The sequence below is a fragment of the Taudactylus pleione genome, unplaced genomic scaffold (genome assembly GCF_031769625.1).
Source record: "Taudactylus pleione unplaced genomic scaffold, aTauple2 ptg000156l, whole genome shotgun sequence".
NCBI classification, from domain to species: domain Eukaryota; kingdom Metazoa; phylum Chordata; class Amphibia; order Anura; family Myobatrachidae; genus Taudactylus; species Taudactylus pleione.
This window is the reverse complement of record NW_028284558.1, coordinates 13,844,176-13,862,561: the sequence shown is the minus strand read 5'-3', so window position 1 is coordinate 13,862,561 and position 18,386 is coordinate 13,844,176. Positions and strand designations below refer to the sequence as shown.

Here is an 18,386-nt window from a genome sequence, read left to right as displayed (position 1 = left end):
AGCTTTTAGCAATATCTTGTAAGGTGTACTGATCACCTAAAGACACTATAGGCAGGTAGGTGGAACCACTGCTCTGATAATGCAGCCAGGCAATTCAAGAGACAATAGTGATTTACAATGCACTTTATTCTCCAAGCCTCAGTTGTGTCACTGGTTCTTAGTAAATTCATAGATGGAACTCTAATGAATGTTCTTTCAGCCCACAAATGTTCTGTCTCCACTAAAGGGGTATTCAATTAGGCTGCAAAAAGTCGGAATTGTCATTTTTGCCTATTTCAAATTTTCAATTATCCCCGTATTCAATTTCAAAGACTTTTCGCAGGTTCGAAAAGTCTTTGAAAAAAAACGGGGATAACTTTTCACCAAGTTTTACATGGCGAAAAAAAGTGCAGAATTGGGGTTTAGGGGTACAGGCTTTAAAAAAATAGCCTGCATCCCTGGGAATAGCCCCAAAAAACGAACTGTGTCAAAAAAAGTAAAAAAAAAAAATCAGGCACACCCAAAAAAATTATTTTAGTTTTGGGGTAAAAAAAAAATTAAATGGGGAACAGTGTTTAAAAATAGTGAAATAGGTTCAGAGGTATTCTGTAAGTATGCGGCAGGTGTTTTCTAGAATAGGCTATTAGCGGCAGGTGCATTTTTGCAGAATTTTAAAAAAATTAGTTTAGGGACTTAAAAATATGCTAGTACCCATTTTCATGTACCCCAAATTTGATGGAAACACTTTTAAAAATGAAAAAAAACAAAACCTAAGTGCTCTTCTGCATCACTTCTTCAATGTCGGGAAAAAATACCTGTCGCGGCTATTTAAAAATGCAGAACACATTCTGCAGGGCTAAACGGGGGTACCCACAGTGATTCCCCCATGTCTGGATATCATTAGGGAGGTCACAGGATGATTTCCCGAAAGCTCCCTTATTTTTTCTGATCCTTACCTTTCCTCAGGCTTCTGTTTTCGCCGGCTCCAAATTGAATAGGGGGATAAAGCGGGCATGCACCCGTTACTTTATCCCCAGAAAAGCTCCAATGTGGAGCGAAAAGTCCAGCACGGACTTTTCGCCTCCAATATTGAATACGGGCCAATGTCGGGAAAAAAATATCTGCCGCGGCTATTTAAAAATGCAGAACACATTCTGCAGGGCTAAACGGGGGTACCCACAGTGATCCCCCATTTCTGGACATCATTAGCGGGGTGCCAGAATGAATTCCCGAAAATTCCCCTATTTTTCTCGATACTTACCTTATCGCAGGCTCCTGTTTTCGCCGGCTCCAAATTGAATACAGGGATAAAGCGGGCACGCGCCCGATACTTTATCACCAGAAAAGCTCCGATGTGGAGTGAAGAATCCAGCACGGACTTTTCGCACCGTAATTGAATACGGGCCTAAGTGCAGGCAGTAGGTGCACCTGATAGTGCTTCTTTCACAATTAATTGTTTATTTTAGGAGGAAGCAAACACATCATGCAGCATTTCATTGCCATATTAAGAGCTAATCAAATATGTAGAAAATTGTACAGTAGATAAAAATAATATACCATGATCAATATTATTTCCAAGAAAAATCACCTGCATTAAAACTGTAGGAAACAAACATACCAAAAGCACAGTAACAGCAAAACAGACAACAACAATCAGCCTACTATCACCATATGACCACAACAGCAATTAAACATTGTTATATATTACATAAGGAACATTCTCTGGAATAAGGCCCTCATTCAGAGCCACTCGCTAGTGGCAGTACGCTCGTTCCGAGCGATGTTCGCACATCTGCGCATGCGTACGGATCGTTATACGCATGCGCGAACCAGTCAGTGCGGCCGAAATTCATGTGCTCGCAATATAGCGAATGCCTGCTATTTTGAGTGACAGAATGAGGCGTATGTGGGTGGTAACAGGGGAAGGTGCTTGAAAATGGGGAGTGGAGATCCGAACGCAGGCGTGCTTAAAGGTCAAAACGGGCGTTTTATGGGTGTGCATAATTAATACAGCAGCGTCATTGACCACGTCACTGGGTTATTTTATAGCCAGAACTGCTCGCAAGATTGTGGTAGCAAAAACCAACCACAAGAATAGCGAGCAGTTCATACACTGGTCGATGTACTCGATTAATCTAATAAATAGCGGACATGACGTATGGTGCGTGCGGCCAGGGGGCGTTTTTAACAAATAAACGAGCGTATGTTTTGCTCGCTCATTCAGACTTAGAGGTGTGAACAGACTGCAATTTGCAAACTGATCATTTGAATAGCCACCCCTTGTTTTTGAACGAACGACCGCAAATAGCGAACGGCTCTGAATCAGGCCCTAAATCCTTATCCATGTCGCAGAACAGTGTTCATCTTGAATAGACTGGATTTTGTAAACCACTTTACTTACTTTTGGCCCTTGTAACCCTTCCCCTGGGGGACCGGGAAGACCAATAGGACCTCTGAAACCCGGGTCACCCTAGAAATGAATATATGATATTAAATAATTAAAGCATTTCAAAAACAGTCACCATTTCTGTCATTATGACAAAATCATTTGGATTTTTTTTATAATTTGACATATATCACGTGTTACAAGTTGAAGTTCTTTTAAAGTAGTTATAGTTGTCTTAAGTCCAGCTGTCATATTTGTAAAATACTGGGTGCTGTAATTGGTGATCCTTCTTTACTTGGTATATTGGGTATAACATCTCATTTTCAAATTTTGTTGAGAAACTGTTCAATCAGAATCAATCAAGCAAATGCTGGGAATACACTGTTCAATTATTGTATCGATCAGACGATAATCAGCTGATCAGTCCGATAATTGAACAGTGTATGAGCAATAATTATCAGACTGTAGGATATGCTGAAATCCTTCAGCATGTCCTAAAGATCTAATAATTGGTCGGCCAAATGTGGCACTACATTTCCCCTGTGGGAGGAATAGGGAAATGCTTCCTCTCCAGGAGAGTAAAGCAGATATTGTGGCCATAACTGAGATATATCTCAATCAGTGTGTGCCCAGCATTAACAAAGAACAAAAATTGGTAATATGAATAATTCCATTAGGCGCCATCATTATTATTAAGCAATCATAAGTGAATGCCTACTGTGTCTACAAGTTTAACTAGCATTGGATACAGTCACTAATGAGACATTTCCCTAATGCATAGAAGCTTTATCAATAAGTAACATTGCCAGTTGCTAGTGAAGTTTTATTACATCTGATTTATATGGTACCTTTGGTCCTGGTAATCCAAAGCCTTCTTGTCCTGGTTCACCTGGAAGTCCTGGAAGACCAGGCATTCCCTATATTATAATATAGATAGGTGGGGATTAGCAAGTTTGATAAGACTTTCTATATTATGAAAGGTTTTACTTTACACCTGAAAGATCATACAGAACAATTATTATGTTGTAATCAGTTCACCCATCAATTCTAATATGGTGAATCTATGGGCTGTTTTTTTTACTTACAGTTGGTCCTGCAAATCCATCTCCCTTAGGTCCGTATGGCCCGGGTGGGCCTGGATTGCCCCTATCACCCTATAGAAGATAAAATACATTTACATTTTATTAACTTTAGAATAATGGGAAACATATATTTTGTTTCCTTTGCTCTACTTAAACTGAGAGTTATTATACATGTTGTCAGGTAAAGCATATATAGAGGTATATATACCTTTTGAATGATGGATCGAATATAAAGAATATGTTAAATCACTTTAATCAGTGGCAGAAAAACTATTTTAATCCATCCAAATATAGTTGCCACTTTGTAATATTTCAAATATGCCTATTTTACATAAACGCACAAATAAATAGGTAAATATAAATATTAGTAATCGTAATAAAGATTATTAAGACATTTCCTCCACCCTCCGACCTGGGTTTTTGGACATGGTTCCGACCCAGGTCAGACCCCATTTACACTACACCTTCGATCTGGGTTACTCCCAGGTCAGCTCTGTTCACACTGAACTCAGGTCTGCCCTGCTAAATCTGTGAGGTCATAAAAAGTGGGAGGTGACTGCTCCACAACCACCAATCAGCTCATTTTAGGCATGACCCAGGTCGGATAACCCGGGTCGCACCGTTTACACTGCACCATTACCTGGGTCCATCCTGGGTCCAACTCTGGTAGCTACCTGAGTTGGATTGCTGGGTCACTTGACCCGGGTTATTTTTCAGGGACCCTTTTACACTGAGCTGCGACCCCGGTAGACCCAGCAAAACCCAGGTTTTTGCTCTGGTGTAAAAGGGGTATTAGTCACAGCATACCTCACCATCTGTCATATTACCTTCGGACCAGCAATGCCAATTCCGGTTTCTCCAATTAGACCCTGCTGACCAGGTGGGCCGAGGTCTCCCTGGAATAATACAAACATTTTATGATGTAAATATTGACATTGGAATATTGGCCAAATCCTAATAATCCAAATGTTCTATAGAACCAAGTGCAAGTATAGATGGGCTGCCCTGAGTAAGTTATAGTCTATTTATGGTGTTTGTGGCACTAGGAGTTATGGTAATATACATAATTACACATGCTGAGGTCCTTCTGCTCCTGATAACAGTTGAGATGTTAATTTAGCCACAAATGTATGTGGTCAAATTGAACAAGATCTGTCCCGTTTGGTTCGTTTGGAAACTTACCACCCATAGCTAAAAGCCCAATAATGATCCTATGGTCAGACCCACACTTTAAAATACATTAGGCCTATTAGCTGATTCATTATGCTTTGCACATGCACTCCAGTCGGTGGAATGAAGTCTCAAGTGCATAAAATTAATTTTGTGCCATGGAATATTGCTTTGACATTCCATAAAAGATACAAAGTCTTAGTAGTGATTCTATTGTAGCAAATAGCAATACATACCTTAGGACCCACAATGGCACGTCCGGGGGGACCTGGCATTCCAAGGCGTCCTGTAGCTCCAGGTTCTCCCTAACATACAGTGAGACAATCATATTCAATAATACACACTGAAAACCAAATATTAGTGTCATATTTGGTTCCTGACCTTGACTTTGTGATATTATGAATAATAATCATTGACTTACATGGTGATTTAACTATCTGGTCATACACATATGATATGTAACATGTTTCTAAATGCAAAGATAAGTTAAAATGATATCTATATCAGCACATTCAAGCTCAGTGATGTTTACTTTTTATGGTATGTTCTTGTTTGGAGTTTTCACCGCCAACATAGGTTCTCCCAACAATATCGTGCAGCACTCCTACAGGCTACACAGAGGAACTGCTGTCGTTTTGTTGATGTAGTTTTGTTAAAGACTTCTAATTGATGTTAATATGAGATCATGAGATACAACAGTAACTCTGGTAACTTTTTACCATATTATTTGTTATTTACCGTATGCGACATAGAAATATGTGTTGAAATGGAGATTTTGCAATAACAATAAGATTTAATTACTTTTGGTCCTGATGGGCCAGCTGGTCCAGGTGGTCCTGTTAACCCACGGATGCCACGTTGTCCTTGATCACCCTAAAAAAACAGCAGATTCACCACAAGGCATATCATCAAGTACATATGTATGCATCTAAACAAACAATGAATTATCAAAATTGGTGCACATGGCAAGTTCCCCTCTCCCCCCCTTCCTTTCTATTTGTCTTTTATTTTTTAGATTTACTATATTAACATTTTTCTATATTTGAGCATGTTTTATCATTAGCATTTTACATGTTTTCAATGTTTATTTCTGTTTTCGCCATCAGTGAGATATGTCTTTTGCATTTATTTTTGTCTCTGCAGTTAGTTATTATTGTAATTATTACCATTGTTTAGTTTTTTTTCATTTTTACTGCTCAGTCCAATACACTTTGTGCCTGATTCTGAGTTGCATGCAATTCAGAATGTGGACGGATCGAGGGGTTCTTTGCAAACCGCGCATACGTTGCAGGCTGTACACACATCTCAAAGTTCTTACAAACGTTTCTGGGTCCCACACATTTCGGTGGCGTTTCTCTCAAGGCTGCATGGGCGTTACTGGGTAGCAAAGGAGTACCAGGGCATTTGCACATAAAATAAAATTGCCGTGGGAATGTTGACAGAGTTGCTTCCTATTCTGTTCTGAGCTAATGCAGAGATCCATCAGATTCAGTGAAGACTAGGACTAATGCAAATGCTGATACCAGTGATGATGGCAGCTCTCACAAATGGAGGGCTGGGGGCGGTGTTGTCACATAGATACGTCCAACTCTAAATACTGGCAAATGTGCAAATATGGCTTCTGATCACAAGAAGCGGTCAGAATTGTGACCGCATTATGGGCCTGATTCATCATGGATCGCAACTGCAAAAGTGTACGCAGATTCGCCGATAGTGCGTACTGTGCATGCGTATGCACTGCAGTGCGCTTGCATGAGTTAGCATTGCGATTGCACTGTGATCACCTACGCAGATACAAAGCCATCGCAGAGTGAGTGATGGGACATCAGCGTTTGGGGGTGGTGACGGAGTAGAGGTTAGAGAAATGCAGGAGTGCCTGTCTGAATGCCGTTGCATGGGCGTGTATAAATTAGCCACTGAGACGGCATACGCAGCTTGTGTGCTTACTGTGTGTGACGAGGTTAGCAATTTCTAAGTAAGGTCTGAACTGTTGTAATTGTGCGAGAGAGGCCGATGTTACTCTATGTTCCCAATGTATACGCAGGACTGCAAGGTATTACAGATGTGAGATAGTGGTAGTGGGCAATTTTATGCTGGCTGTACGACGGCATTGCGATTGCAGTCATTAGCATATTTTCACAGCAGACCTGCGTGTGTAAACACAGCCGCGATCGCAATAGTGATCCGTAATGAATCAGGCCCTATGTGCGACTCAGAATAAGTCCCTTTGTGTACAGAATAATGACTCCATGCAAAACATGGGCTGGGGCTGCCGACCCTGGTCATACAATGTTGTGTGGAAGTGACCGAGTTAGAAAAACTAGATTCTCAATACACACCTTCAGGAAGCAGTGCTCATTGGCTTAAGCTTTAAACTGTTTCATTTCCTAATCGGTGTATATGGTCTGTGGCTTGGGATATTCCAAGTAGATTTATGACAGTGCTTTTGGTTTAGAAGTGTTCCAGTGTTTGGTTTAGCTTTTTTCTTTTCCATCCTATTTTCCAGCAATACAAGCTCACGTCAATTATTGAAATACTTGTCACGCACCTTTTCACCTTGTATTCCAATGCCTGGGCTACCTTCAGGACCCCTGATACCCGGAAGTCCTGACTCACCCTATATTAAAAGAAAAACACAACCTTGTCTTATTCTTGATATCAAATGTATTTTTTTCTATTTTAAAGATCTTAATAATAATAATTTCTAGAAATGGAAATAATTTTTTAGAACAAACTTGAATATAAGAATACTGCTAATTATGTATTATTTTTAATAATCATTATTATCATCACAAAACATGTTTGCAGCTGGTTTCTAATTGTATCAACCAGCACAGGAAACTATTTTCTATATGTCAGATACAGAAGATTTATATGAAGATAAACATAGTTTCAAATGATAAGTTTTACCAGCAATAAAACATGGTTAATAACTGTAAATAAATGAGGCTGAATGTCTAACAGAAAAGATTACAAATATTGTTAGACAATTAAACCTTTTGTCCTGGGGCGCCATCTTCTCCTGGTAAACCAGGTAAACCAGCCAATCCTGAAGCCCCTGGTTCACCCTGAAATACAAATACATATACGTTTAATATATGATCTTTATATGAAAGAGAGTTCCATAATACATTTTGTTGTGTATAACAACCTGTTCGCTGAATGATTATTATAATTGTTGATTGACTCAGGGGTAGCTCTAGCCCTGCCCACTTCAAATTGGATTATACACAAAATGTATAAGGGGAAAATTACAACAGTAGTAAAGAAGCTAAAAATTTAGCTTATTTGATTTTATGGACATTGTACTGGGTGATTAGGCACAAATGGTGTGAACGTTAAAATGTATGATTTAATATTATAGATCTTTTAATAAAGTTGCTGTTAAAAATAAAAGCACTCACTAGAACCAATGTTTTGTAAAGCTCAGTGTTGCGGACACACAAACAGGCATTTAGCATAAAACATCGTGAGATTATTTCTTTTCTAGTAACTAAATCCATTAGCACTGAAGGGCATGATGTCCTATTATGAATACATTATAAGATGTTTTTTTAGCTGTTGGCACCAGACATATATTATACAATCATCTTTCACTATAAATGGATTGTGGGGTCAGGTCTGGGTAAGTCAGGGTAACATGGAATTTACAACTGAAAGTACACTTTGTTGTCATTATCAAGGCTGCCCATTACCCAGCAGGACAGAGGCCTGATAATAAACAGTAATGGTGTTATATGCTAGCCGTCTGTACCATACAAAGACAGCTGACCACTTGTTTCAAAGAGGGCAGTCTCCTCCTTTTAATACGTTGTTTAAGTGAATTAAGAGCTCCTTTAACTCCTAACTCTTACATAGTCCTAACATTGGAGTATGTCATCATTTGAATGTTCCCCAAACATTAACTGTACACATTAGCCCACCCTGAACATATCCCGTTTCGCCAGCTGCTACATGGACTCACAAATGTGATCGTTGACCTGGTCCCATTTATGCCTTAAAGCTGCCTGATCTATTATAGATAATTATAAGCAAATGCATTGCAACCTTTATTTCAATCATTTTGTTATCTAAACCCCATTATTTGGGTTTTTCAAAAAAAAGACATGTAATCTTAACTTGTTCTGTATGAAGCAGTGTTTATATTCCAGTCAAGACAATAAAGTAGCAATAACACCAAAAAGCAACTGTGACAAATACTTTATATCATACCCTCTTCTAGCTCATAGGGGGCAATATAATTAGCCACAAGTCCCTGTACGGTGTGAGTAATTGTGGCTGTATGCCGCGCTTACTGTACCACCGGACACGCAGATTTCTGTTTTCAGCAGCCATTTTCCCGGCGTTTTGCGAGTGTGCAGTAGGAGATCACTGGGAAAATGGCTGCTGCGCTATTTTCCCAGTGACCTGCGCATGCACAGTAGACTCCAGGCACACACTAGTACACCCGGAGTCTACTGCTGCTGTCAGTTCACTGACGGCAGCCGGGGGGAAAAGGGGGGGCCTGGACGGGGAGTGAGCACTGGCCAACTCCTCTCTTAATATGCCCCTGTACTAGTTACACACATACTGTAAGTATTTAGGTTATAAGGAAGTGTGTGAGGACTTGTCATGTATTATATTCATTTATTTTAGTCTCATTGTCCTGGCGAGGGTTTCATATTGGGTTATAGCTCAGGTATAATCAAGTTGAATAGCAGGTAAAAATGCAGAATGAAAGTGCAGGTATAAAAGACTCAGGGCCTGATGTACACAAACCCAATTTACGCACATCTCCGATGTTTTTCAATCTACACATGTGCATATGTGCAGATTCGTATTGCAATGTCGCACTCAGTGCCTTAAATGACGCCGCATGATTGATATGTTTCTCTAGTTTGGGGCGGCGACAGAAAACGGGGGAGTGGACGCAGCAGTGGATCACAGAAGCTGGAAGTGGCAGTCTTTTGACTCAAGATGCCTTCCGCGGCTTTTGCATATTTTAGCAGAGCCGCACCTGCCTCCATCTCTGAACCAGACCCTCAGAACAGCAGTTACTGGGTGCTTTTTACGGTACCTTTGCACCAGTTTCACCGATCCCTCTTTCTCCAGGTATACCAGATTCTCCTGGCAAACCTTGATCTCCCTGAAATGAAATAAGAATGTTATTTGTGATGAGATGTACTGTACATGTCAGGGTGTCCAATGCTTAAAAATATTCTCTACTGATACATTTCTAAATATTTACTGATAGAAAATGCTTTTTCACTGACATGTTATTTATGGTATTGTATCAAGAAATGAAAAGATTAGTCTGCAGTGGAAAATGGGGTGGTGAATGCTATGTGATAGTTGTTATTACAAGAGACTGTACTATTGTCTTCACTGAGAGCTATTTTATTCCTTACTGACAGGCAATATTACAAATATGCGGTGAGGTCAATGGCTGGGGAGGCACTAGCTGGTATCAGAGCTATATTTACATACAGTACATGTTTATATGAACCTGCCCCACTTGCACAGATCTCCACCCTCACACAGATCCCCCCTACACAGATTCCCCGTAGCACAGATTTCCCCTCACACATGTTTCTCAATAGCACAGAAGATTCCCCTTGGCACAAAAGATGTCCCCCCCCACACACACACACACAGATCTCCCCCTAGCAGAGAAGATCCCTCTCAGAGTCGGATACGGGATGCCGGCACTAGGGGTCCCGACAATCAGAATCCCGACGCTGGCATCCCGACTGGGTTAGGATACCGACACCTGACGGTAATTACCCTAACCCTACTCCTAAACCTTACCCTCCCTCCCCACAGCCTAAACCTATCCCTCTCTCCCTGCAGTCTAAACCTAAGCCTCCCCCCCGCAGTCTAATCCTGCGGGGAAGAAGGTGCTCATCAGAGCTCAAGACATGCCCCCTCACAGTGAGGCATGCCTCCATTTTCTTTTCTCTGTGTTTTATTGGCTGCTTTGTGGCCCAGCCCCCAGCTTCAGGAAGTGTCTGAGCTATCAGAGGTGAGGCTGAGCTCTTCATGACTCATCTCTCATCTCTCCCTGTATTTCCAGGGACTGCTGCAATTTTACCTATAAAAACGATCAGAATTATACAAAGGAGATATTTATAAGTTATAAATATTTTCTTTGTATTATTCTAATTATTTTTTATAGTCAAAACTCTGCAGTCTGAGTGGGAGTATGACAGGGGAGGTTCTGCCTCCCCTGCCTACCCTGACTGCGCATCCCTGCTAATAGGATAACATCCAGTCTGATAAACTAAATCTAAGCTAATTGCAAATAATCACTGAGGAAAATAACAACAAGCAAAATATCCCTGGTTGTAATTGTAATATAAAATGCAAAACAAGATTATGACTTTTTTCTTTCCATCTGTCGTACATCCCAGTCTGATGGTATAACCTGCTTGTACTGTATATTCTTACCTTAGGCCCCATGAGTCCTTCTCCTGGTGGTCCCCTCATTCCTGGTGGCCCCAGAGGACCCTGGACTCCCTAAGAAACAATATGAACATTTTTACTTTGCCATATAGTATAAAACATACTTAACGTACACACCTTGCTTATACACAGTGGAGGCAGTCTTGTGTGACAGTATATATAGATTAACCATGGTGGCTTTAAAACATATTCTACATTGGATAATACACTTCCTACTGTAACTTATATGGATATTATAAGTCACTGAGGAGTCATGTGTCCACAAAAGGGCATGAGGCTATAGAGAATTTATAGTAAATAGAAAAGTGCTAATATCAAAGGCTTGGTTATGAGGGTCCCTTCATAGACGACGGTACGGGAATGACAGACAACCTTCCTTCCCCAACATTTGAGAGAGGCGCCGGGGCTCACTGAGTGCATTGCTGGGAACTGTGTAATTCCCATGAGACTTTGCACAAAAGATCAGAGAGGCATGTGCGGAGCTGTGATTGGTGGGGCTTATCACGTGCTTCTCTGACTCGTGGAGGAGATCAGCAGCCTTATGGGAGGGATTGATCAGAGGAAGGCATCAGGTTTAATGTTTGCTGAATGCTGAGGAATGAACAGAAGCAGTGAGATAGATGCGCCCATTTACATGTGCATACATTGTGCCATGCGATTTCCCATGCCTGCATGCGCTACGGTACGCTATGGCGCACACTGCAATTGCACCATGCATTCCTATTGAGGTGCAAACGCAATGTGTTTATCCGTTCGTGGGCGCGTGTCTTGCGATTTGCCGCGCCAGTGGCATGGATGTAGCTGGGCATAACTGTATGTACAATGTTGGATACACATACAAACTGAGTTTGAATATTTGTTTATTTTTACCATATTTGCCAAATGTGCAGCTATTTATATCGTACTGGAATCTGGGGGGGGGGGTTCTAATAACTTTTTGTTGTTGTTGGTTTTTGGTCATTAAAGGTGAAGGCTGAGCATGTCTTCCTCTTCTGGGTGTAACCAGCCCAGCATATTATGTGTAGTGGTGTCTGATAATAAATCCCATGTATGGCATGGATGCAATGTGTACTGCACCTATTGTGCTAAACCTAATGCATTATTAGTTGTTGCATGAATTGATGGATTGGAGGGATTAAGAGTCCCTATGTCTGTATTTGGATGAAGTCTGACGTTGTAGTCCTTTTACACAGACATGAAATTGCCGGGTTGATGCACAGGAACATGCATCAACCCAGGATTTTTGGCAGTATAAACGGATCCAGCTCAGGTAGCTTGCAGGGTTGGGCACGGGTTGTTCCTGTGTCACCCTGCAGTGTAAACGTCACGATCCGGGTCACGACCCGGGTCATGCCGCATGCTACTCAATTGGCCGGCTTCAGTGGCGCTTGGAGATGACATCATCTCCAAGCATCCATTGCAATTAGGGCCGGCCCGACAAGCACGGAGCAGTGCAGCTTTTTTTCCTACCCACCCTCCCTGCTTCTGGACCCCTGCGGAGAGAGAATAGGCAATTGGCAGAAGTGCTGATTACTTGACCCGGAAGACCTGGGTCACTGCAGACCCGGGTCCGGTGTAAACAGTGCCGACCCGGGCATGCCCCGGGTTGGTGCCGCAGTGTAAAAAGGGTCTGTCTCGGGTCTGATCTGACTTGGAAATGTGTTCCAAATCCTGGGTCAGACCCGGGACTTTGGTGTAAAAGAGGTATATATGTACGTGTTCTTGTCTGTACATAGGGCGACCAGATGGAGCAAAGTCTGCAGCGTTTGATATGTATATTTATTTTTCATTCTTGAATTTACTTCTTGGTTTATACCTACAGAGTATTTGCAGTAGTGTGTGTATAGTACAGGAAATAACAGGGGGCATACACTAGGCTCGATCCTATTAGGTGTGAGTAGGGTCCTGCGGGCCATTCTCACAGCGAACTTCTGTTGCATGATGGTCTCTGTACAGGAGCATTTTAAGAGAGGAAGGGGCTCGTGTGCAGCCTCCGTGTGGGCCCCTCCTCTCTTGCAATGTAGTGGATTTTGGCTTAATGCTAGAATCTTCTGCGCATGCACGGGTCTCCGGGAAAATGGCGGCTGCACCTTATTCCCGGTGACATCTCTACTGCACATGAGCAAGTCACCGGGAAAATGGCCACCACCATTTTCCCTGTGACTTTGCTTCTTACATTAGTATTAGGCTCTTTAGTACATTAGTATTGTGGACCTGATTTAATGTGATCAATTCAGTAAATGCACCACTCTTTTTTTTTTCTTTTGCACTGGTTTGCTCCACATAAACTATTGCATGTTATTGCAATTGTACCAGTGGAGACCATAAATTCTAAATATTGTATATGCCTGTAACATAGCATTACATATATCTACTTAATTTGTTGGGTGTGATTTATGTTGACATGCATTTGTTCTTATATTGCTACATTTCTCCTTATCTCCAGTGTATTTTTTCAAGCAAGCCCTTTTTGTTTTACTTAACTAGAGTGTAAGAACCTTTATATAATGGGAAGTCTTACCTTTTCTCCCTGTGTCCCAATGCCAGGTAAACCAAGTGGGCCCGGCAAACCAGGAGGTCCAAAGTCTCCCTAGGAAATATGGTGCTGATGAGAATGTGTATTTCATTTATAGTCAGCTACTAAGATACAGTGCTATCCACCTCCTTTCTGTCTCTATGCAGCATGCACACATGATACTTAAAAAAGATTTGCAATGTTTATATGCTCAACATTACTATTGCTTTAGTCTGTCACATTATCCTCCCAAAGCCCACTTGGTAATACTTTTCATATGTGAGAATCATCTCCTAATACCCCACCTTCTAACGTGGCCTAAAATCATCCCAAAACCACTCTGACACCTGATCAGCTTTTTGTTCTGCTTGTTGGTGAATCTGCCCCTAAAACATGACCACAATAGAGTATTTGTGCTGTCACCTTCTGACAGCAATATCAGGCACCAATAATACCACAGCAGACCTGACTATCAGCCTGTGTGGCTTTTTGCCCATCTTGGTCTGCTCTTATGGGCCATTTGCACCCTGATGCTGTATCTTGGGCTTATGTGCGGCTAGCTTAGTGATGGAGAGAAAGGACTACATCACCGGGGTAGGGTACAATATAAATGGAAGCATAGTTATATCAGTAGAATGCTATGGGGATATAGTTACAAACCCTCTAAGTTTCCTTGCTGGCTGTGTAGTGCTGTAATATTAGTGGAGCAAATGTCTTCATATAATCTGCAAAGAATATGCTAAAGGCCACAGTGTCTTTACTTCTCACTTTGTCACCCTTAATACCAGCGCCTGTTTGCCCCCGAGGTCCTTTGGGTCCTTCAAATCCCCGATCACCCTAGGAAAGAAACCGTACGTATCATTTTAATCAGATGAAAACACAGTAAAGGTACAGTAAGCTGTTATATTACATAAATCATCAGTTGGGTAGTTATGAGGTACAACTATCTCTGATTTAATAACTAACATTGTTTTTGCGAGATGTAGTTATGAGACCGCATGGCCAGTTTTGCCTTATGTCAGACAGAGGATTACTGTATATCCTTTTGCATATTTTTTTGATGGCCGCAGACGGTCAATATATTAAAGTAATATTACACATTTCATCTCTCCTCAAGGAAACAATTGATGTATTTAACATTACTACTTCATATATACTAGTATATATTTTAATTGTAGTTATACTTTCAAATGTGACATAATACTAATATCAAAGACAGATAGGTTGATGCTCAGTAGGATGTCACTTGCAGGGCCACTGAGTGAAACGTGGGGCTGAAGGACAGCAATTTTTTGGGCCCCATTAGCTCTAGGGTGTGAGTGCTATCTCTGCATAACTGGTGCTGGGTGGTTCCTGAGGGAGTGTGACTGCAAGCTCTAATTGGGAGGTATTGGTGCACTTAAACAAGTCCCTCCTCTTCCCCTATTTTCTGCCCATCCATAATCTGTCTCTGAATATGTCAAAAGCATTTGGGCCAGAGTCTTGGAAACTCTGTTCCTCGAGTGTTTACCCCATTTGCCCCCACTATAAGCCACCACTGCTGGGTCCTAAGGCAGGCCTAGGCCCAGGTAGCTTATGCCTCAACCTCAGTACCCCTGCTAAAGTGTGGGGCATACATTACCTTTGGTCCAGGTAGTCCTTCTCCTGGTTGTCCTCTCTCTCCTGGAAGTCCCTGAGCTCCCTGAGGCCCCTGTTAGAATGGAATCATTAAAATGTATGAGGTTCAATGAACAATATTTGCTGAGCTGGCATCATAATGCACATACACTTCAGTCTTTGTAGTCCATCCAGTTGCAACACGTTATACAATAATACAGCAGTATTACTTCAAAGAATAGGCAAGACTAAAGCGGCATGGCTGGGAGCTAATATCTTCTATTGTTTTACTGCTAGTGTTGATAGGACAGAGACACTTAAAAATTTTTTTGTCATCTGACTTCCCTAGAAAAAGGTTTTGGTGTTGGTGTTAATTTATCACAGCTTTTAATAACAATTTAAGATAACAAATTATATTGAAAAAAATACAGACAATATTTTGTTTCTTTCACTTTTCTAACAGAAAATATGGTTTCTCATAAAGAACACTTTTTAAAGACCTGTCAGACACAAGATAGATTACTGCGAACCTGCCTCAGCATGATCTACATTTAGTTGAATCATTGGGATTTTACATTCCATACAAAAGGTGTGCTGAGAAGACTGGATTGCAAGTATCTTTATTGAATGGAAAGAGGTTTCAATGTATAATTATATACTGTAGGTCATTATTCCACAGATTACAAAATAGATAATTTTTAAAATCTGAATTACTTCAAAGGAAAAGTATGCAACATGAGTAAATACATTTTATTTGTATTTTTTTTCCTGTAAATGTACAGACCGCAGTTCCATCTAAGCTGTTCCCATGGAACTTTGAAAGTTAAATGGTTAAGGGGCTTATTCATCAAACGCTAGTTTCCGCATATTTAAGTTACCGGGCCATTCATCATCAGGGGTCCAATAGGACCCCCTTGGTATTCAGCAAACTCCGAAAACTGAAAGTTTTCGGAGTTTGCTGCTGAGAACAAGCGACATCTTCTTCAGACGGCGCTTGCTCTCATAGCCCCGATCCTTCCTATGGGAAGTAATTCTGGGGATGCGAAGAGGGAGCCGAGCGGATCCCTCCGCCGCCTCCTCACTACCTTCCCAGCGGCTGTGTGCATGCGTGACCCGAGGTCACGCATGCGTAGCCGGGATGACGGGGAGCAGGAAAGTAACACAGCTACATCTGCGATACTAACCACGGGGACAACTGCTTTTCGGAGCAGTTGCCCCCTCTCCGGAGCAATGATGAATTGCTTCAGGTATCATGTTTCCCCCGATGCGAGTTGGATACTTAAATATCCCTCGCAGCGAGTTCAATACTTAATATCGGAGTCTTTACGGCCTTCCATTATGAATAGGCCCCTAAATGAGGACTGCACCCTAAAAGGCTACATTGAGAATCTGCTGTTCAGTGCAACCCCGCACAATCAATTTTTTTTAATAAGTTCTACTTTTAAATTGAATAATTTTCAGATCACACCAGCGTACATTTATTCTGCAAGAAGAGATTTCTGAAATATCTATATATCTATACTTTTTAAACTAAGAAAAAATGTTGCAGTCTACATATTGGCAGGAAGTCAAAGTTTTATCAGGGACAGTCAGCTGTTAAATGTTATACAATATATTTCAGGAGGTATAACAATCGTTAACCTCAATGTACCTATAAGTTTGTATCTGGCATATGGTTTTGATTTGTTTATTTTTAGGTTATACTAATATATATATATATATATATATATATATAAAAATATATATGGATACAAATAGATGTCTGTGTTACAACTAGAGCACCATGGTAAGAATCAATCTGCAAATGTCTAGGAGTACTTACTGCTGGTCCAGGTTCTCCAACTCCCGGAGGGCCATTTGGTCCTGGTCTTCCTTGTAGTCCAATGTCTCCCTAAAACATTGATATTATTAACACATCAATCATAAAAGGAAAAGATTTTGGATAAAAGATTTACTAAAGCTAGACGATAGGCTAAGATAATGAAAACAAATTACATTGGAAGCTGCTGTATAAAAGTGACTGGCCGTCAGAACAAGTCAGCCGGGTCCAGGAAGTCTGCGTCCGACAACGCAGACCCTGGGCTTGGCACGCCCTGAAAACATAGGCGACGTCCCTGTTTTTTAAGAATGGTCCTGGTCTCTGCCCCTGCTCCCCCACACAAAAACGCAGCAGCATGCCATTCATGATGTGGCTGACGGGGGACTGCAAGCGAGCTCGCAGGAGCGATTCTGAACATGGGCAGGTCCCCAAACATCGGATTTATACATAAACAAATCCAAATTAGGCTCACAGTGTGGAATGGAAGAAGTGGAACAAATGTGAAGATAATATCGCCACAACAACATTGCACGTCTGTGAAACTGCAGGTTCAACAACAAAACTTGATTATCATGAACTTTTTCCAGATTTTTGCTGATATCTACTCACTGGCTAAAGAAGAATCAGATGTGGTGAAAAGCAGGCAATATACAGTATTACTGAGAAAAACAACCGTAAAGACAAATTTACCACTTATAGAGGATAGAGCCAATTCTTGTTTTAAGTAAGTTTGGGAGCAGTTACACAACCAGGCCCGGTGACAGGGGGGTACAAAGGGGAAACTTGTACTGGGCCCCAAGATTCCGAAGGGCCTCGGTCCCTCTGGAATCTTATGTCAACCTTGCCTCTGCAGGGCACAGACAGTGAGACACAGACAGTCGGAACAGGATGAAGACGCTGGAGCTGTGAGACACAGGGGCTGAGCGTTGTGAGACACGGGCTGGGTTTGAGGATGAGAGACGCAGGTGCTGGGTTTGGGGCTGAGATGACACGGGGCAGGGCTGCCTTAACAGCAGTGTGGGATCTGGGCAAAGCAATGCACTGGGGCCCCTACCCACCAATTCACAGGAAAAAAATGTAAATGGTCAATAAAATTAAACCTTTAGATTTAGTAGTACTTTCAACAAAATCAGTCAGACATTTGATTAAAAAAATAGAAAGGTTTGGCTGACCCTGGCCCTCACTATACTGTGTCTGGGTAATTGATAGACTGCAGCTGCCCAAATAGAAAAGTTGTGCAATCTTTCCAAAATGACTGACTGTATATATAAAACATAGGCGCTGGAGCACTAGTGGTTGCTCCTGGTAACCAGAGGAGTGGAGTTGGAACTTAGAAGCCATCCCTTGCAGTCAAATCAAGTACCTGCAACTTTTTTCGTCCCCACAAGTAAATAAATA

The 18,386-nt window shown here is 41.4% G+C and overlaps 1 protein-coding gene across 1 annotated transcript in view; it reads right to left on the bottom strand.

Annotated features, from left to right (window-relative positions):
* The window catches only part of COL28A1 (collagen type XXVIII alpha 1 chain), a 74,349-nt gene that overhangs the window by 17,850 nt on the left and 38,113 nt on the right, over nt 1-18,386 (bottom strand). The window contains exons 13-26 of the mRNA XM_088474856.1: nt 16,992-17,060; nt 15,195-15,263; nt 14,342-14,410; nt 13,580-13,648; nt 11,044-11,112; nt 9,674-9,742; nt 7,614-7,685; nt 7,166-7,234; nt 5,419-5,490; nt 4,854-4,922; nt 4,275-4,343; nt 3,451-3,519; nt 3,214-3,282; nt 2,381-2,449 (exon numbers count right to left, since the gene is read on the bottom strand). Of these exons, the coding sequence (XP_088330982.1) occupies nt 2,381-2,449; nt 3,214-3,282; nt 3,451-3,519; nt 4,275-4,343; nt 4,854-4,922; nt 5,419-5,490; nt 7,166-7,234; nt 7,614-7,685; nt 9,674-9,742; nt 11,044-11,112; nt 13,580-13,648; nt 14,342-14,410; nt 15,195-15,263; nt 16,992-17,060 (972 nt within the window). The remainder of the gene's footprint in view (nt 1-2,380; nt 2,450-3,213; nt 3,283-3,450; nt 3,520-4,274; nt 4,344-4,853; nt 4,923-5,418; nt 5,491-7,165; nt 7,235-7,613; nt 7,686-9,673; nt 9,743-11,043; nt 11,113-13,579; nt 13,649-14,341; nt 14,411-15,194; nt 15,264-16,991; nt 17,061-18,386) is intronic.